General features: G+C 41.9%; 1 protein-coding gene across 2 annotated transcripts in view; it reads left to right on the top strand.

Annotated features, from left to right (window-relative positions):
• The first annotated feature begins 7,234 nt into the window (after window positions 1-7,234).
• The window catches only part of epha6 (eph receptor A6), a 169,964-nt gene continuing 162,893 nt past the window's right edge, over window positions 7,235-14,305 (top strand). For both annotated transcript variants that reach the window (XM_086219849.1, XM_086219848.1), the window contains exon 1: window positions 7,235-7,824. In XM_086219849.1, the coding sequence (XP_086075975.1) occupies window positions 7,746-7,824 (79 nt within the window). In that variant the 5' untranslated portion in view covers window positions 7,235-7,745. The remainder of the gene's footprint in view (window positions 7,825-14,305) is intronic.

The raw sequence follows: 14,305 nt of genomic DNA, 5'->3' as shown, positions 1-14,305 counted from the left end.
CAAATAAGACAAACCTCTTTTTATTGCATGTTGGTGCCTCTTGACTATTTTAATGTATATTTGTTGTTCAATTTTTTTCTCTACAGGTTCTGTTGTGCATGAAACAGAAATGCAATATATAAATATGGTTATTTTACTCTGCAAAAACTATTAAAAAAGAGTGAATAAATGTGGGGTAAAACTCTAGTAATAATGAATAAATGCAGGAGACGGGAAAGAGAAACAAAGGCTTTTAAATTGCTGAAGGGATGTTATGGAGGTTTAAAAACGGTTTATGAGGAGCTATCTCCTGTCAGTCCCTGAAAATTACCCCAGTCTGTGCCGGCATTCCATTTCCTTCCGTCGTCTCTGAACGATGGGCGGACATCTCTCTAACAGCTGGGTTTACCGACATACTGCCTCTCAGGTCTGATGAGCTGCTCTCTCTATTTGCTCTGCTCATTCTCCTGAGCACTGTGGCCATCCAGATTAAAGCCTATGCCCCATTAGGCAGCCAGGGAGGTGGGCTACACCACAGAGATGTAGCACAGGTGTGTGTTTGAGCGTCGAGTGTGTGCATGTCCGTGTTTGTGGTTACACAGATATTCGTTCTGGGGGATGGAGTGTGTGTGTGTGTGTGTGTGGGGGGGGGGGGGGGGGGGGCGCGATGAGTTTCTGCTCTTGTAAGTCAGTTCCTAATGGGTCCGGTTATCTCCGCATGTAAATAACGTTGCAACTCTCTCCTCTATATGATGGAGGGCTTTTCAGTTACTTTGATTGCAGCTCGTCAGAGCAAGAATAGACAGTTTTGATCTCCACTGAGCAGGTTTACTTTGAAAGACCCCAATTTAAAAATAATGAGTAACGCACAGGAAGGGCACAGAATTCTTGACTGCTAAAGCATTAAACTGTGTTTAGATCTTCTCAAACCTACTCAAAACTGGAGATCAGTTGTTCAAATGGTTCCCCACTAACAGTTTGCACTTGCATCAATCAGTTGTACAACATATTTTTTCCTAAACATTTGTGGAAGCAGTAGGCCGTGCGTTTTGTGTTTTCTGGTTGTCCATCAATCCGTTCATCTCTCCCTCCAAACCATCTTTCGTGAACGTGATCTCGTTGAGGGAATTCCTTCATAAACTTCTCAAATGTCCACCGGGACTCAAGCTCACATCGTGATGCAGAATGTATAGCTGGCAGAGACAACCGCCACACAGCCTGCACAATTATTGTAAAGTTTTTGTTTGTTTAGCTCTTTCAGAGAAAGAGCTCCATTTAATCAGAAGGGATGCCTGACGATTGGACACTTCCGTGCTTCATTTTCCATTTTGTTTGCCTAAATGCCTTTTGGCAATAGTAACAAAACCCTTAAACAAGTGCATGAGAGAAGTGGTCCCAGCCACTGCCGTTGAACAACAAGTGCCGCTATGTCTTTTCATGTGCCTTCTAATGGTCTGCTTTATGGGCCATGCCAAAGGAACCAGGCCAAAGAGCTCCATACAAACACATTATGTAAATCAAAAGCTGAGCTTGACTTTGAAAAACAAAACTGAAGATAAGACAGACTGTAAATTGATGCAGGCGTCTCTGAAGCGCAGTAATCACCCTTTGTTTTTGATCAGCTGTCTTCTTCCTTTGTCACCGTTTTGTGTTATTCCATTTGAACACACTCAATGTCACCCTCGCTGAGGCCATAAAATGATAGCTTTATATTGATTAGATAACCAACGTGTTCCGATCTGCACAAGGTCAAATTCTAATGATCCCAGTCCGTCCAGTTGTGACACATCCCCACTCCCCGTGACAGACTAGTGTCTGAGGGAGATGTTGTGGTCACTGGACACTCTACGACTAAGACTAATCGTACACAGCTTACACTTTCCATTAACATTCAATTATTCATTTTCAATGATGTAACACTCTAAATCATGGGGTTTAAAAAAAAACACACTTCTGTCAAGACAGCAGTCTCACATACGCTTCAAAAATTAAAGCCTCGCTGTTTCTCAGTGTTGATAAATTCTCCTTTTTCTCCTCTTGTCATTTGTTATTTCAGCCTCACTAAGCCTGCACCTGATTACCCGACAGCCAAAAATCTCAGGATGTTGATGACAGTAGCAGGACACTCAGCTGCTCTTCTCGTACCGACTGGCAAACTGAGCTGAGACAAACTAGCGACATGCTAAACAATGATAGTAATCATGGTAAATATCACAGCATGCTTCCCATCCTTAAGAGCATGTTTGCAGCATTGATTAGGTTGGCAATTTAGTCAAGCCTAGCAAAGCCATAACAACTGTGGTCCTCTTGCGGGGAGAGGAAAATTAGGAATTTTCAGCAACGACAAGAAAAAACTAAGACTCACAGGCTCCTTTTTCTAAACTTTACTGTCTCGCCACCACTGTTGAGTGACCATAATCCACCATCAGTGAATGAACGTGTGTGTGTGTGTGTGTGTGTGTGTGTGTATGTGTGTAAGTGTTATGATTCCTGCCAAGGTAGAGAAGGCGCTCAATTAAGCCCATACTTTTATCTTATTGCTTGTACACACTTCAACAGGAAATGTTCTGTTCAGACACAGAACATAAACGGAACATAAAGAGTGAGTAAACACATTACACTATAGTGCTGAATGCAGGATAAAAAATGCACACACAACAGACTGACAAACACACAGTATAATAAAGGCACTGTAAAGTGTAAATTATTTTGTTAGCAGCAATACGGAATGTCAGAAAGAGTTCAAGGCAGACAGGCAAAAAGGTTCCAAAGAGCAGTTGCTCTTCTACTTCTAATATATTCATTAAGGGCTAACAAGGCTGATGCAAAAATACTAATTGTAACATTTTATGAATGATTGTTAGTCAACACTGGTGGCAAAAAGGCACCAAAGCTGTTTACTTACTGAAAAGTAGCTGTTTAGATGCTGACACTGAAACCCACAGGGTGAAACTAGCTTAATGTGAAGTCATATCTATGTGTTCAGTACACAACATACACCACCAAACACCGTACGGCATTAAACCCCAAGACCGTTGCATTGAACGGCGCATTACTTCCGACCATATTGAACTTTTTGGGAGTGCATTTTACCTCATATTTACATCTTATTTACAAAAGTTTAAACGCAGTTCACAGGTTGGGAAATTCTGTATGGCTGCGACTTTATTGTGAACAGAACATTAGTGAACCCGTTGGCGTTATAAAGTCTCATTGTCTGTGTCAGTTGTGCTGATGCGGTCTTGTTCCAGCCCTTTGCTTGTAATGAGTACAAATGGACGGAGCTTGTTCTCTCTGCACAGGGGGTAATAATAGCTCACAGTTAGGCCATATACACTACAGTCACACCTCGCTGGAAACCATTACGGCAAAGGAAACCAAATCATTGCAGGGGGTGGCAGCAGAGGACCACTGCTTAACAGTTTGCCCTCTTTGATCATTATTCTAAGTCTTGTCACTATACTCTCACTTTCTAGACGGATGTGATTTATTGATGACAAGTTATCCTAAAGGGTCACACCAGAGGAAGTACAGCAGTAGAAGTAAATGAAGTATTTGGATTGGAAGAAATCCTTGAGGCTGTGTAAGCGGTGTGTGCAGAATACAGCAAGAAAATAAAGCATTTCTGGCAAAAATGTTAAAAAAAAAAAAAACAACTTTGTTGACATGTGACAGATTACAAAGTAGTAGTGTTATGGATTGCTATGGGATGTGAAGAATGCTGTGGCGGGTTTGAAAGTGCTTTGAATAACTAATTCTGTATCCCTGTCAATGAAAAATCTGTGCACATTGTCTAACATCTCCATAAGCTCCTCTTTCCGTGACAGACAGCACAGCATTTTTTCATTTTACAATACAAAAGGCTCACGGATCCATTTCTGTGCAGTGTCCCTCCAGCAACAGAAGACACAAACAGACCACTGCAGTCAATATATTCCGTCCTACAAGCTCCTGTCCTCCATTGTGTTTGCACGTTGTGTTACAAAAAAAAAAAAGTCAGTCAGTTGGCAGCTTCTCGGCATTGTTTGGTGATTGGCTGCGAGCTAAGTGGTGGTGACGGATTGTGATGTTGATGTATTTACCTCCTCTGTGCTGACAGGAAGCTGTTCCTATAAGCCCTGATTGACTGGGTCTCATCCCAGCAGCCAGCGCTGCTTTGTTTAACCCGGTGAGATTGGGGAGGGTTTGCTTACTCACTCAATGAGACGTCCATGAAGATGAGAGGAAGACCTTCCCTAATCTTGGCTGACATTGGTGGGTTGGCAAGCAGAGAAGCTCGGTGCTGCACTGCAAGTGGATGGAGATGAAGCTACACTTCCTCTGAGACAGAATGTGTTGTATAGACATGCTGAACATAAAATGGCTTTTAACAGTGCATCATTGCTGTGGGTTGAATATTTAATATCCAAGAAAACATCCTTTTTAGAAGATGCGATGAGCAGCAAAGCCTACTTTAATAAAATAAAGTACATTATTAGGTCAGGTCTGATATAGAGAGGGATTCATACTAGGTGTTTCTAATTACCTATTTCCAGGTAACTGATTGACGAGGGACTCCTGGGTTTTATTGGCAGGACTGTTATGATGTTACAGTGCCCATTCCTTAATAGATTACCATGCCTTTGACATCTGAATAATCCATGTGATTCACATTTTATTAACTCCATTTTATCTACTTGTTGTTCAATTAAAAGCCATAGCTTATGCTAAGCATACAAGGGCAAAATAAGGCCCCAGGGCCCAGTCTGGGGATGAGATCTGATCTGCATTGTTCCTGCTGGTGATGTCTTCACTCCCAAACAAACTGGGCCAGCAAAAGCTGTAGCACCCTAGAACAGCGAGTCTGGTCTCAGTCCTTAGTTCAGTGTTAAGGTTGATGCTAAAGCTAGACTGGTTTGAGAATTTGTCGGAGTGAATGGTTGTAAGAATGTGTGTGTGTGTGTGTGTGTGTGTGTGTGTGTGTGTGTGTGTTGCTGCAAATAGCTCAGAGAGGAAGGAATAAGGAATTAAGTTGGGTTTTTTATCTTTACTTGTGCATGTTCTGTGTGAGAATTTGGCTTGCAGTGTTCATTTTAATTTGGCTTGTCCTTTAAAAGGCGTGCCTTTGACATATTCACATAAGTTTTTAAGCAATAAACTGTCATAACGCTGACTACATGAAGACCACAATCCTGTACTCAGATCAATACACGTTATAATACGACTTCTTACATTTCTTTCTTTATTTCAAATCATAGGGTAGGGGTTGCAATGTGGAGACCTAACAAAACCCCCTTGGGTGTCTAAATGGTGGCACAGAAATAAAGCGTTCCCCAGTCGCCCACTGAATCCATCAAAATGAAAGAAAGAACTGGACCCTAAACAAAACTAAAATAGAAACAACAGGATTTGGGGGAGGGAAATGAGAATGAACGACCAAAAGATAAATCAAATTTGACAAACATTCAACTTACACACACACACACACACACACATACACACGCAGAGCCAACTGAAGATGTTGACCCGCTGGCATCACACAACTGAGCAGGGAAAACGGCGTCCCTGTGTAATCTCAGCCAGGGTGATCTCCCTCAGGTGAGGTGACCTCTGCAGGGTTGGTCAATAGCTCCCTGATCAGCAAATGCCTGTGACCATGCTGTGGGTAGTTTCAGACTCTCTGAGGATCTGCCAATACATGGAAGTGTATAAAAACCCACTGTGCATTCCTCCCTTTCTACCTCTCGATGAATCATTAGTTCATTTGATTTACATTCTTTGAAAAGCTAAACGAAATGTCAAACTATTCATCTTCTGTTTTGCTTTGTTACTTTTGTCTGTAAATGTCTGAATGAATCAATCTTTATTACAGGAACCAGCTACTGCTGCTCTGCTGTGAACCGAGTGAGAGAATCTTGAGTTAACTGTTCCAAGACTTGAGCCTGTTGCAGTTTGATTGCATCCCTCTCAGAAGCACTCCAAGATGTTTCCACATCACTCGTGTTCCCTTGAGGCACACTTGGAGACACGTGATTAATTCATGCTAACAAAAAGAGGATACCATATTTACGAGTGGAAATGAGCTTTCTGCAGATTTGGTGGCTAAAGTTCAGGATGTACATGAAATGAATTATGGTTCATTTTATGTACATCCTGAACTACAGCCCCCAACATTATGTTATGGACTCGGCAAGTTAAGGTGGAGGAATTGGACTAGTTTACAGCAGGACAGATGAGAGAGAGAGTGGGAGAGGGTGAGCTTACAGGAAAACAAAAAGTTCCCTCAAAAATCAATACAAGGCAGTATTATGTTCGTGCATCTCTGCACAAATGACTCTCATGAGTTTGTACATCCATTAAACTTGATTTCAACTGAAGGAGCTGTCTACATTTAGTCTTTAGGTTGATTTTCGTTCTCTTAGGAACGTTAGCTGCGGCGATGGATCAAACAGGATCAAAGTTGAGAGAAAAGCCCGAAACACAATAAAATTCAACCCATTTTAACCAAGAGTGGACATCCAAACGTTATTACACAAGTGTTAATTCAAAGGCATGTTCAACATGGCCAGAGAATATTAGTGTTCAAGAGATACAGCATCAAGAGACATTTGTCAACCAAGCATGCTGACGATGCTTCAAACTTGTCACTGCAAAAAGAAGAAAAAGCCCTAAAATAGTCAAACTTCTTAATTGCCAGATTTTTTAATTTTTTTTTTTACAAAGCAGATGACTATCTAAGACTCTGCAATGACGCACCATCATACACGCACGCCAAACCTTGAGGAACAAATTGTCAGATGTGGCTGACTTTATCTAGACAGCAGCGGAGGAAAAAACACACATCTTCTATTCCTTCAACTGCTGGTACAAGATGTTGAAATCTGTTGACAAAAAAACTATTATTTGAGAAACCATCTAAATATTGCAAACAGGCAAATGATTATATGATTGATGTAATGTCTGAAAATGGATGTAAGAATATAGAAATATGTCAGTAGATCCACTGACATAATCTGATGTGTGTTCTCTGCAAAGCATTTGAATAAACAACAGGATCAACGTCAGTTCATCTGGTCAGAATCGTGTCAAACTGGCATTTTCTGTTTTTAACTGTTGACATCTTCATGGGAAAATGTGGGAAGTCCTGCACCTGAACTAACACACACACACACACACACACACACACACACACACACACACACACACACACACGCCATTGCCTTGTCAGCTAACCCCCTCTAGTGCCGAGCCTCCTGTACAGATGCGCACAGTCTCCCTCTCAGGCGCCGCTTCATCTGCTCCTCCGCTGCATCCCGATCGTTCCTCCATTCACCGTCCCCATCTCGCTGCTGTTGCTGCTGCAGCAGAGTTCCAGGTTAGGCACCGGGAGCTGCTGGAGAGTCCGCGGAACGTTGTCGTGCCAACAGCGGGATTTCTAGAGTTTATCACGACTCTGTGCGCAATGTAACCAACTGATTCAAAGATTATTCTTTAAAAAAAATAATGTAATAAGGGAAACTTAAAACCACGGGGATTCTTCAAAGTTTGTGGGAGCTTCACGTCCTGTCTGAAAATTTATTTTTTACCTCTGATATCTCCGCGCCTGATCCACATTTGGACTCACCCGCACCATCGCTACCGCTGCCACGAAAGGATGGATCTCCTCATGTGCAGTCACCCGGCGGTTCTTTCCAACCGGGACCTAATGTAAGGAGCGGGACCAGTGGATCGGTGCTTGTGGATGATCCAGACGCGCCTCATTACCGGTGATAGATGTTGCTGCAGACATGAGTTTTGGAACAAGATTTTTGCCCGTTTCACTTTTTCTGGGAATTGTTCTCACTCGCTTCAGCCACTGCAACCAAGGTGAGACAGGACGATCAGCCACTCTTACGAATATGACTTGTAACACTTGCTTTGTGCTTCTCGACACCTTTACTTTAGGATACACAATTCAAAAGCAATTACTGCATAAGTCGGTAAATCACATTAACAGACCGCATTGTAATCAGTCCTCAAACCGTTAAACTGGTAAAAAAAAAAAAAAAAAAAAAAATTTAAATTAAAAAAATCTAGATGATTTGCGCAAAACGCCTCCAAAAAGAGATTCCGTGCTGCTGATGCTGATATTTATTGTGCGCAAACCCGATTTGAAACGTGAGGTATCAGTTTTGCGCTTGTGTAGTTTAGTTTCAGCAAATAAACACTCTGACAGAATGTTGGCAAGAAATTGAGCCTTTTCTTGTGAACACATTATAACGCAGTTTACTCTTAATATCCTCAAACTGCTATTTTTGGTGTGTGTGGGTTGTTTTTTTTTTAGTTGCTTGTTTTGCTGATTTTGCCAGGTACACTGAAAAAGTAGAATCATCAAATCAAACTTCAGGCAGTAAAACTTTATCTGTAGTCTTCAACTCCTTTCATACTGTATCTGTTCATGTAGATAAAAGTGCCTCACACTGACATGATAAAGAATAATTTGGTGCAAATGGCTTCAGCTCACTTGATAAAACTATCAGGGCACTTAGAGAGCGCAGACCTCCACCGGAGAACTCACTTTTCTATTAAATGCAAAAATGTACAAAAATTCTACACATTATCATCCACATAGAGCAGATTCTACCCAAGCGCCCATTTAATATTTCCCCCAAATCTTGAAAACATCAAAACATACATTGCTAATGATAGATAAATGAATCAATAAATGAATCACATTAAGAAAATAAATCAAAGAATAAAAAAAACTTCAATTCGACACAAAATTTTAATGTATTATATTTTTTATATATTTATGCTGCTGACGGACATAAGTAACGGCTATAAGAGCATAACATCCTCCGCCAGGAGGGTAATAATAGATTTCAGATAATAAAATGTTTAACATACTCTATATGGAAATCAGCTGCTCAGTGACAACCTTAACCCTTATTATACGCACACACAGTTTCAGACACAGCAGAGCAGCCAGCGATTGAATCATTAAGTGGGTGACAGGGTGAGAATGTGTGTGTCTGTTACAGGATGTGAGTGCAGTCTTGCAAGTCTGTCTAAGGTTGGTGGGTTGCAGGAGAATGTGTCCGCCAGTAAAAAGGTCCTCAGGAGCCAAAGACAAATGTACCCAGCAAAGTACATGTAAATGCAAGTGTGCTTCATGTTGTGTATTTGTGTGTCTATGTGTCAACAACCATGTGTTTCATGCTTTGTGCGTCTACCGAGGCAGACGCACAGTGTGAAATCAAATGTGTGTATACGCGTGATTGTGTAAACACACTCCTACGCGCTTCGTCTGTACGAGTCTGCCATCCCCCTGTCTTCTTATTTTGTCTATGTGGGATTGCCAGAGTGCACGCACACACGTGCGCACTCTCACACACACACACACACACACACACACACACACAGCTGCATCATCAGTGTGTTTTAAAATAGTCTTATTGATTGTGCGGGGACACAGCAAGAAAGCCCCCCCCCCCCCCGACCCCAGGTTATATTTTATTGTTCTCTCAGTTCAATAAGAGCGATGCAACTCCCTGTTCTCCCAGACAGCTGCTACATAACAGCCTCACTCTGTGTTTTTCTCTGCCACAGATTGACTGATTGAACTGATGTTTGCTTGCCATTGTACTTTAATCTTTCATATTGAGTGAGCTGGGACCTCACTGGCACAATTGCAGTCGTCTTCCACCGAGCGGTGCGACTCACTATGGAAATCTGATAACCGAGAAATGTATGGGCTGAGGCATAACAGTTCTCACCTTGCCTCTTGATTCTACAGACGGGTGACACAGTCGAGGGGGAAAAAAATGAAAGAAATGAGTGGAGACGCAGGATGACAGGAAATGATGTGACGAATATGATCTCTGACCTTTGCAGTCATCAAACCTCACACCGTTTCCACGTCTATTTTTGGACCCACATGTAAAAACAACACTCTCCATCCCATCCAAATGGGGAAATATTTCCAGTAAAATGGTATTACACCTGCCCAGTCGTGTCTTATCTATGGCAAGGCATAGCGTAGGCGTTCTGCTTTTTTCCTTGGTGGCACTGTGTGTTGGTGTTTCCTTTAAAGTGATACTTCACCCCAAAGTGTATTTAGGCTCTCATGTGTTCACAAATTGGTGTCTTGAGCTCACAAAGTTATCTCCCTCCTGCATTGATCTGGGACTCCAGTACCCAGAAAGAATCAGCCACGTATATATTTATCTTGAAGCTATTGGCAGCTAATGGCTAACTGCTTTAGCTACACCCCCCCCCCCCCACCCCCAGCAAATTACCCTCAAAAAGGTCCTTTTACAAAGTCTCAAGTGCATCATTTAGTACAATCCATATCCTCTTGAGTAATACACTAAACACTTGGATTTGAGCTAAAAACAAACTATCACCTTTCTGGCCACTTGTTCACACTGAGCAGGACCGGCTGGTGCATTTACTTGCTCCTGTTAAAGGTAATGCCGATCAGGAAGAGTTCTAGTTTGTTTGTTTTTAGCTCTAATCAAAGTGTTTGCAGTTAAAATCTTTTGTGATGTATCGCTTTAAATTGTCACCTGTTTGTTTCTGTTTTTTTCTCATTCAGTTGCCGTAAGTGCTTCATTTCGGAGACACTCGTTTGGTTGGTTTACATGACTCGTGTCTGTAAACTGTGCAAGTACAAGAATACAATCTATTCACGGCGGTAACCGTTCCACCCAGTGGCCTCTAGCTTCCTCATAGCCATGAAAATACATTGCAAAAATCACGTCATTTTCTTTTTACTGCTCACCGGTAGTCAATGTTAGTGTGTGTATGTCGGCTGGGGACATAACCTAAGGCTGTTACGCGGGGGTGCTTTAGTGTAAATTCATGCTTTTGAAAACAGACTCGCATAAGTCCAAAGATTGAGAATTTGCACAAAAAAAATTGGACTTCTTCTTAGCTGCTAGAGAGACTATAAAAACAATCACCTTTTTTCTGTTTGCCCACTGTCAGAGAAACATATCAGATAGCCAACCCAACACATATTAACAACATAGTCCTCGCTCGCTGTCAAATTTGAACAAGCTTGTTTTCCTCAGCGATATGTTCCCTCCTATCAATATATCTCTCTACCTTTAATTTGTGCTCAATTTTTCTTCCTTGGGAAGTCAGCAGTAGCATTGTTCAAGATAATGGAAATTCACAAATCTCATTTACTAACCGGATTTCTTTAGCACTTGAAAGATTTTCTGTAGTAGGAGATTGGACCAAGAAAATCAGAAAAAGGTGTCTTTGTTCCCCTCTTCTTAAATTGTTCGGATTGGGTTTTTTCTCTAAAAGGCATGAACAAATTGAGAGGCAATCCATCTCTGCAGTATGGATGAATCAAAGGAAAGTATTACATGTTAAAGCCTTTGACAAATACGTCTCACCGAGACATTGCTGGATCTTTGAAAGTTTGAGGCCAGTCAAAAGAATAAGTCAGAAAAATGTTGGGGTTGCGTTTAGCATGACTGTGAATTCAACATCAAAATAATTCCAGCATTCATATTGATTTGCAGATGGCTGATTAAAGCTCTGGCTCTCACATCTACAGAGAGCAGACATCACTATAAATGCTGTAGATGAGGGGAGATACTCACCAGTACTCTGCTACTGTTGAAGAAAATGAATCGGCCGATCCAGAGCAGAATAATGTGGATGTTGCACTTGCATTTAATTGCCAAACCTGTGTGTGTGTGTGTGTGTGTGTGTGTGTGTGTGTGTGTGTGTGTGTGTGTGTGTGTTCATGTGTGCTTGTGATTTCATTATTAAGCTGGAGAAAGAAAAATGTGTATATTCATAGGCTGGAGGGCACAGGGCAAACAGCAACTTGCATGTACTAAATCTGCAGCTGATCACGTAATGCCCTCTTACTCTTATTTCTCAGCACCCGTACTGACTAGAATCATTCATACAGGGAAGCTTTGAAATGAGTTACAGAGCGAACTACCATGGAAGCAGGAACCTTAGGGTTCAGAGGTCAAGAAATAGACAAGATGTACTTTAACAGATCATACAAGGCAATAATTCTACATTCTGAATGTTTGGTTGTGTGTTTATACTACCAACCAATGGTACAGTGTTTTGTTTTGGGGTTTTTTTAATCACCACATACAAATTCTACTGTGGAATGAAGAAATACAATTTGAATGCGTGTTGATCTGCGGTCATGGGTTGTTCAAGTGTACAACTGTCACCAAAATCACGACTTCACACGTGTGCGTGTAGTAAGAGTAATTGAGTCTTACAATGCGTCTAATCTGTTCTTAGTCACCATCTTAACCCCTGGACAACGGGATTGGGGGTTTTGGCAGTCGTATAATGATTGTTCGTACATGGTTGCATAGCTTACTTTAATGAATTTTGGGCCAACAACATGAATTCTCACAGATCTCAGCAGGTTACAAAAAACAAAAAAACAAAAAACAGGCTGCTGATGTTATTTTGCGCAGTTTATGATGATTTAATTCCATAATGGTGGCAGGGCTGTTCTCATAAAAGCAACAGAGATTCCCCTCTTGCTACTCTAGATCACCTTTGTCCCGTTCATTCTCTGTGGAGAGCCTGAGCAGTGCAGCTTCTGTCAAACGATCTAACTCAATCTAGACAGTGCTGATCACACATGAGTCACTCTGTTACTGCATTGCCTATTTCTTATTTTGCATCACATATCCTTAGAAACATTTGTGTACTGTGCAACTTTGAAATGAGATTGTTTGCCACCAGGCTACCATGTTGGAGGCTCGAGTTCATATGGCTGGCCTTCGATCCAGCCTATAACACACAGGAACCCCCTGTCTTGTGTTTTACCAGAGTAAAAGTCAAAATAAGTTCTTTCCTTTCTGTAGTGTATTTCACTTAAATGTAACAGACTGACCTCAATTTAACATCAATACGAGATTGAGAGCTATTTCCTCATACTTCCTAAATTCAGCTCTTAGAAACATCCCTCCTTTACTCTTAGATCTTTTTCATTCAGTGCACCAATCTTTTTTTGTCAGAAATAATAAGCTCTTGAGCAGGCCTGGAATGACGCAAGCACCAGGGGTTTTCCCTGTGGCCAGACTGGCCAAAGGGAAGTATGGGGTGTTTTGTGAATGATGTGCGCTGTAACGAATATCAGCCTGGGCCAATAGGTAAAGAGGCAGCCAGTCAGGCATGGAGAAACTGTTAAATACGTTACTCTGGCATTTATGGGCAGCGCTTGCAAATGGATTTTGGAGGGGCAAAAAAAAAAGACAGAGATACGTAGTAGAACAGAGATGGAGAGAAAGGATAAGAAAGCGACTTGTTGGAAATGCCACTAAATATACGAAACAGCATTACTGTGCTAGTCAGTAATTACAAGATGAACATGCTCATGTAGCAAATGGTGCGGATGCATCATTAACGTCCCCTGTCAATAGACTAATGTTTGCCTGACAGACGCAAGTCCTAACACTTCTTCCTATGCTGATACATATCTCACAATTTTCATCACAACATCCATCCATCCATCCATTTTCTATACCGCTTATCCATTCACGGTCGTGGGGGTTCACCCTGGATGGGTCGCCAGCCAGTGCTTAATTTGTAAATCATAAGGTACCGGAACGCAAAGTACATATGACACCCCAGTGGTGAGGAGATGGACACAGGTCCCGGAACGCACAGAAAAACAACATGTAAAACCATTGCTTAATTTGTAAGTCATAAGGTGCCGGAACGCTAAGTTCTTATGACGGCTCAGGGGTGAGAGAGGGGCACAGGTCCCGGGACGTACACAGAAAACGACATACAAATGCCCACTTGCCATGACGTGGGACTTACAAGCCTCCATTTCAAATAATATCCATAGTATCAATGTTATGACAATAATTCACAGATATTTAGCCTCCTCTGCGCAGCACAGGTGAATGCCCACATCACCACAGGTGGGACTTAAGAGTCTACAGTCAGCAATTCGTTTCTCAACTGGTCCAACTTGTAAAACAAACAAAAAAGAGCTCACAATAAATCACACAAATCTTTCATTATTATTATTACGGTATTTAAAGATTGGCACGGCGGCCTATTATTAGACGGTATGCTCACCATTGAGTTGTCCCAGACCCCGCACATCACGTTAGACCCGGCTAGGCTAGCTGGAGGTGAACCAGGCTAGCTGGAGGTGAACCAGGCTAGCTGGAGGTGAACCAGGCTAGCTGTGGCGGCGCTAGCCTCCTGCTGCAGCCGATTTTGATCGTCAACATGACCGCTGCAGCTGCCCTCGTCGCCGCTTGTGGAGGCTTTTCTGACTCGTTTTAAGCGTCAAGCGACTCTTCCTTCTTTTTGAAAAAACAGCAAATTTAACTGTCTTTTTGACACGTTG

The sequence above is a fragment of the Aulostomus chinensis genome, chromosome 12 (assembly GCF_037954235.1).
Source record: "Aulostomus chinensis isolate RoL2024-O1b breed Wild chromosome 12, RoL_Achi_v1.0, whole genome shotgun sequence".
NCBI lineage: Eukaryota > Metazoa > Chordata > Actinopteri > Syngnathiformes > Aulostomidae > Aulostomus > Aulostomus chinensis.
This window is presented reverse-complemented; position numbering and strand designations above follow the sequence as displayed.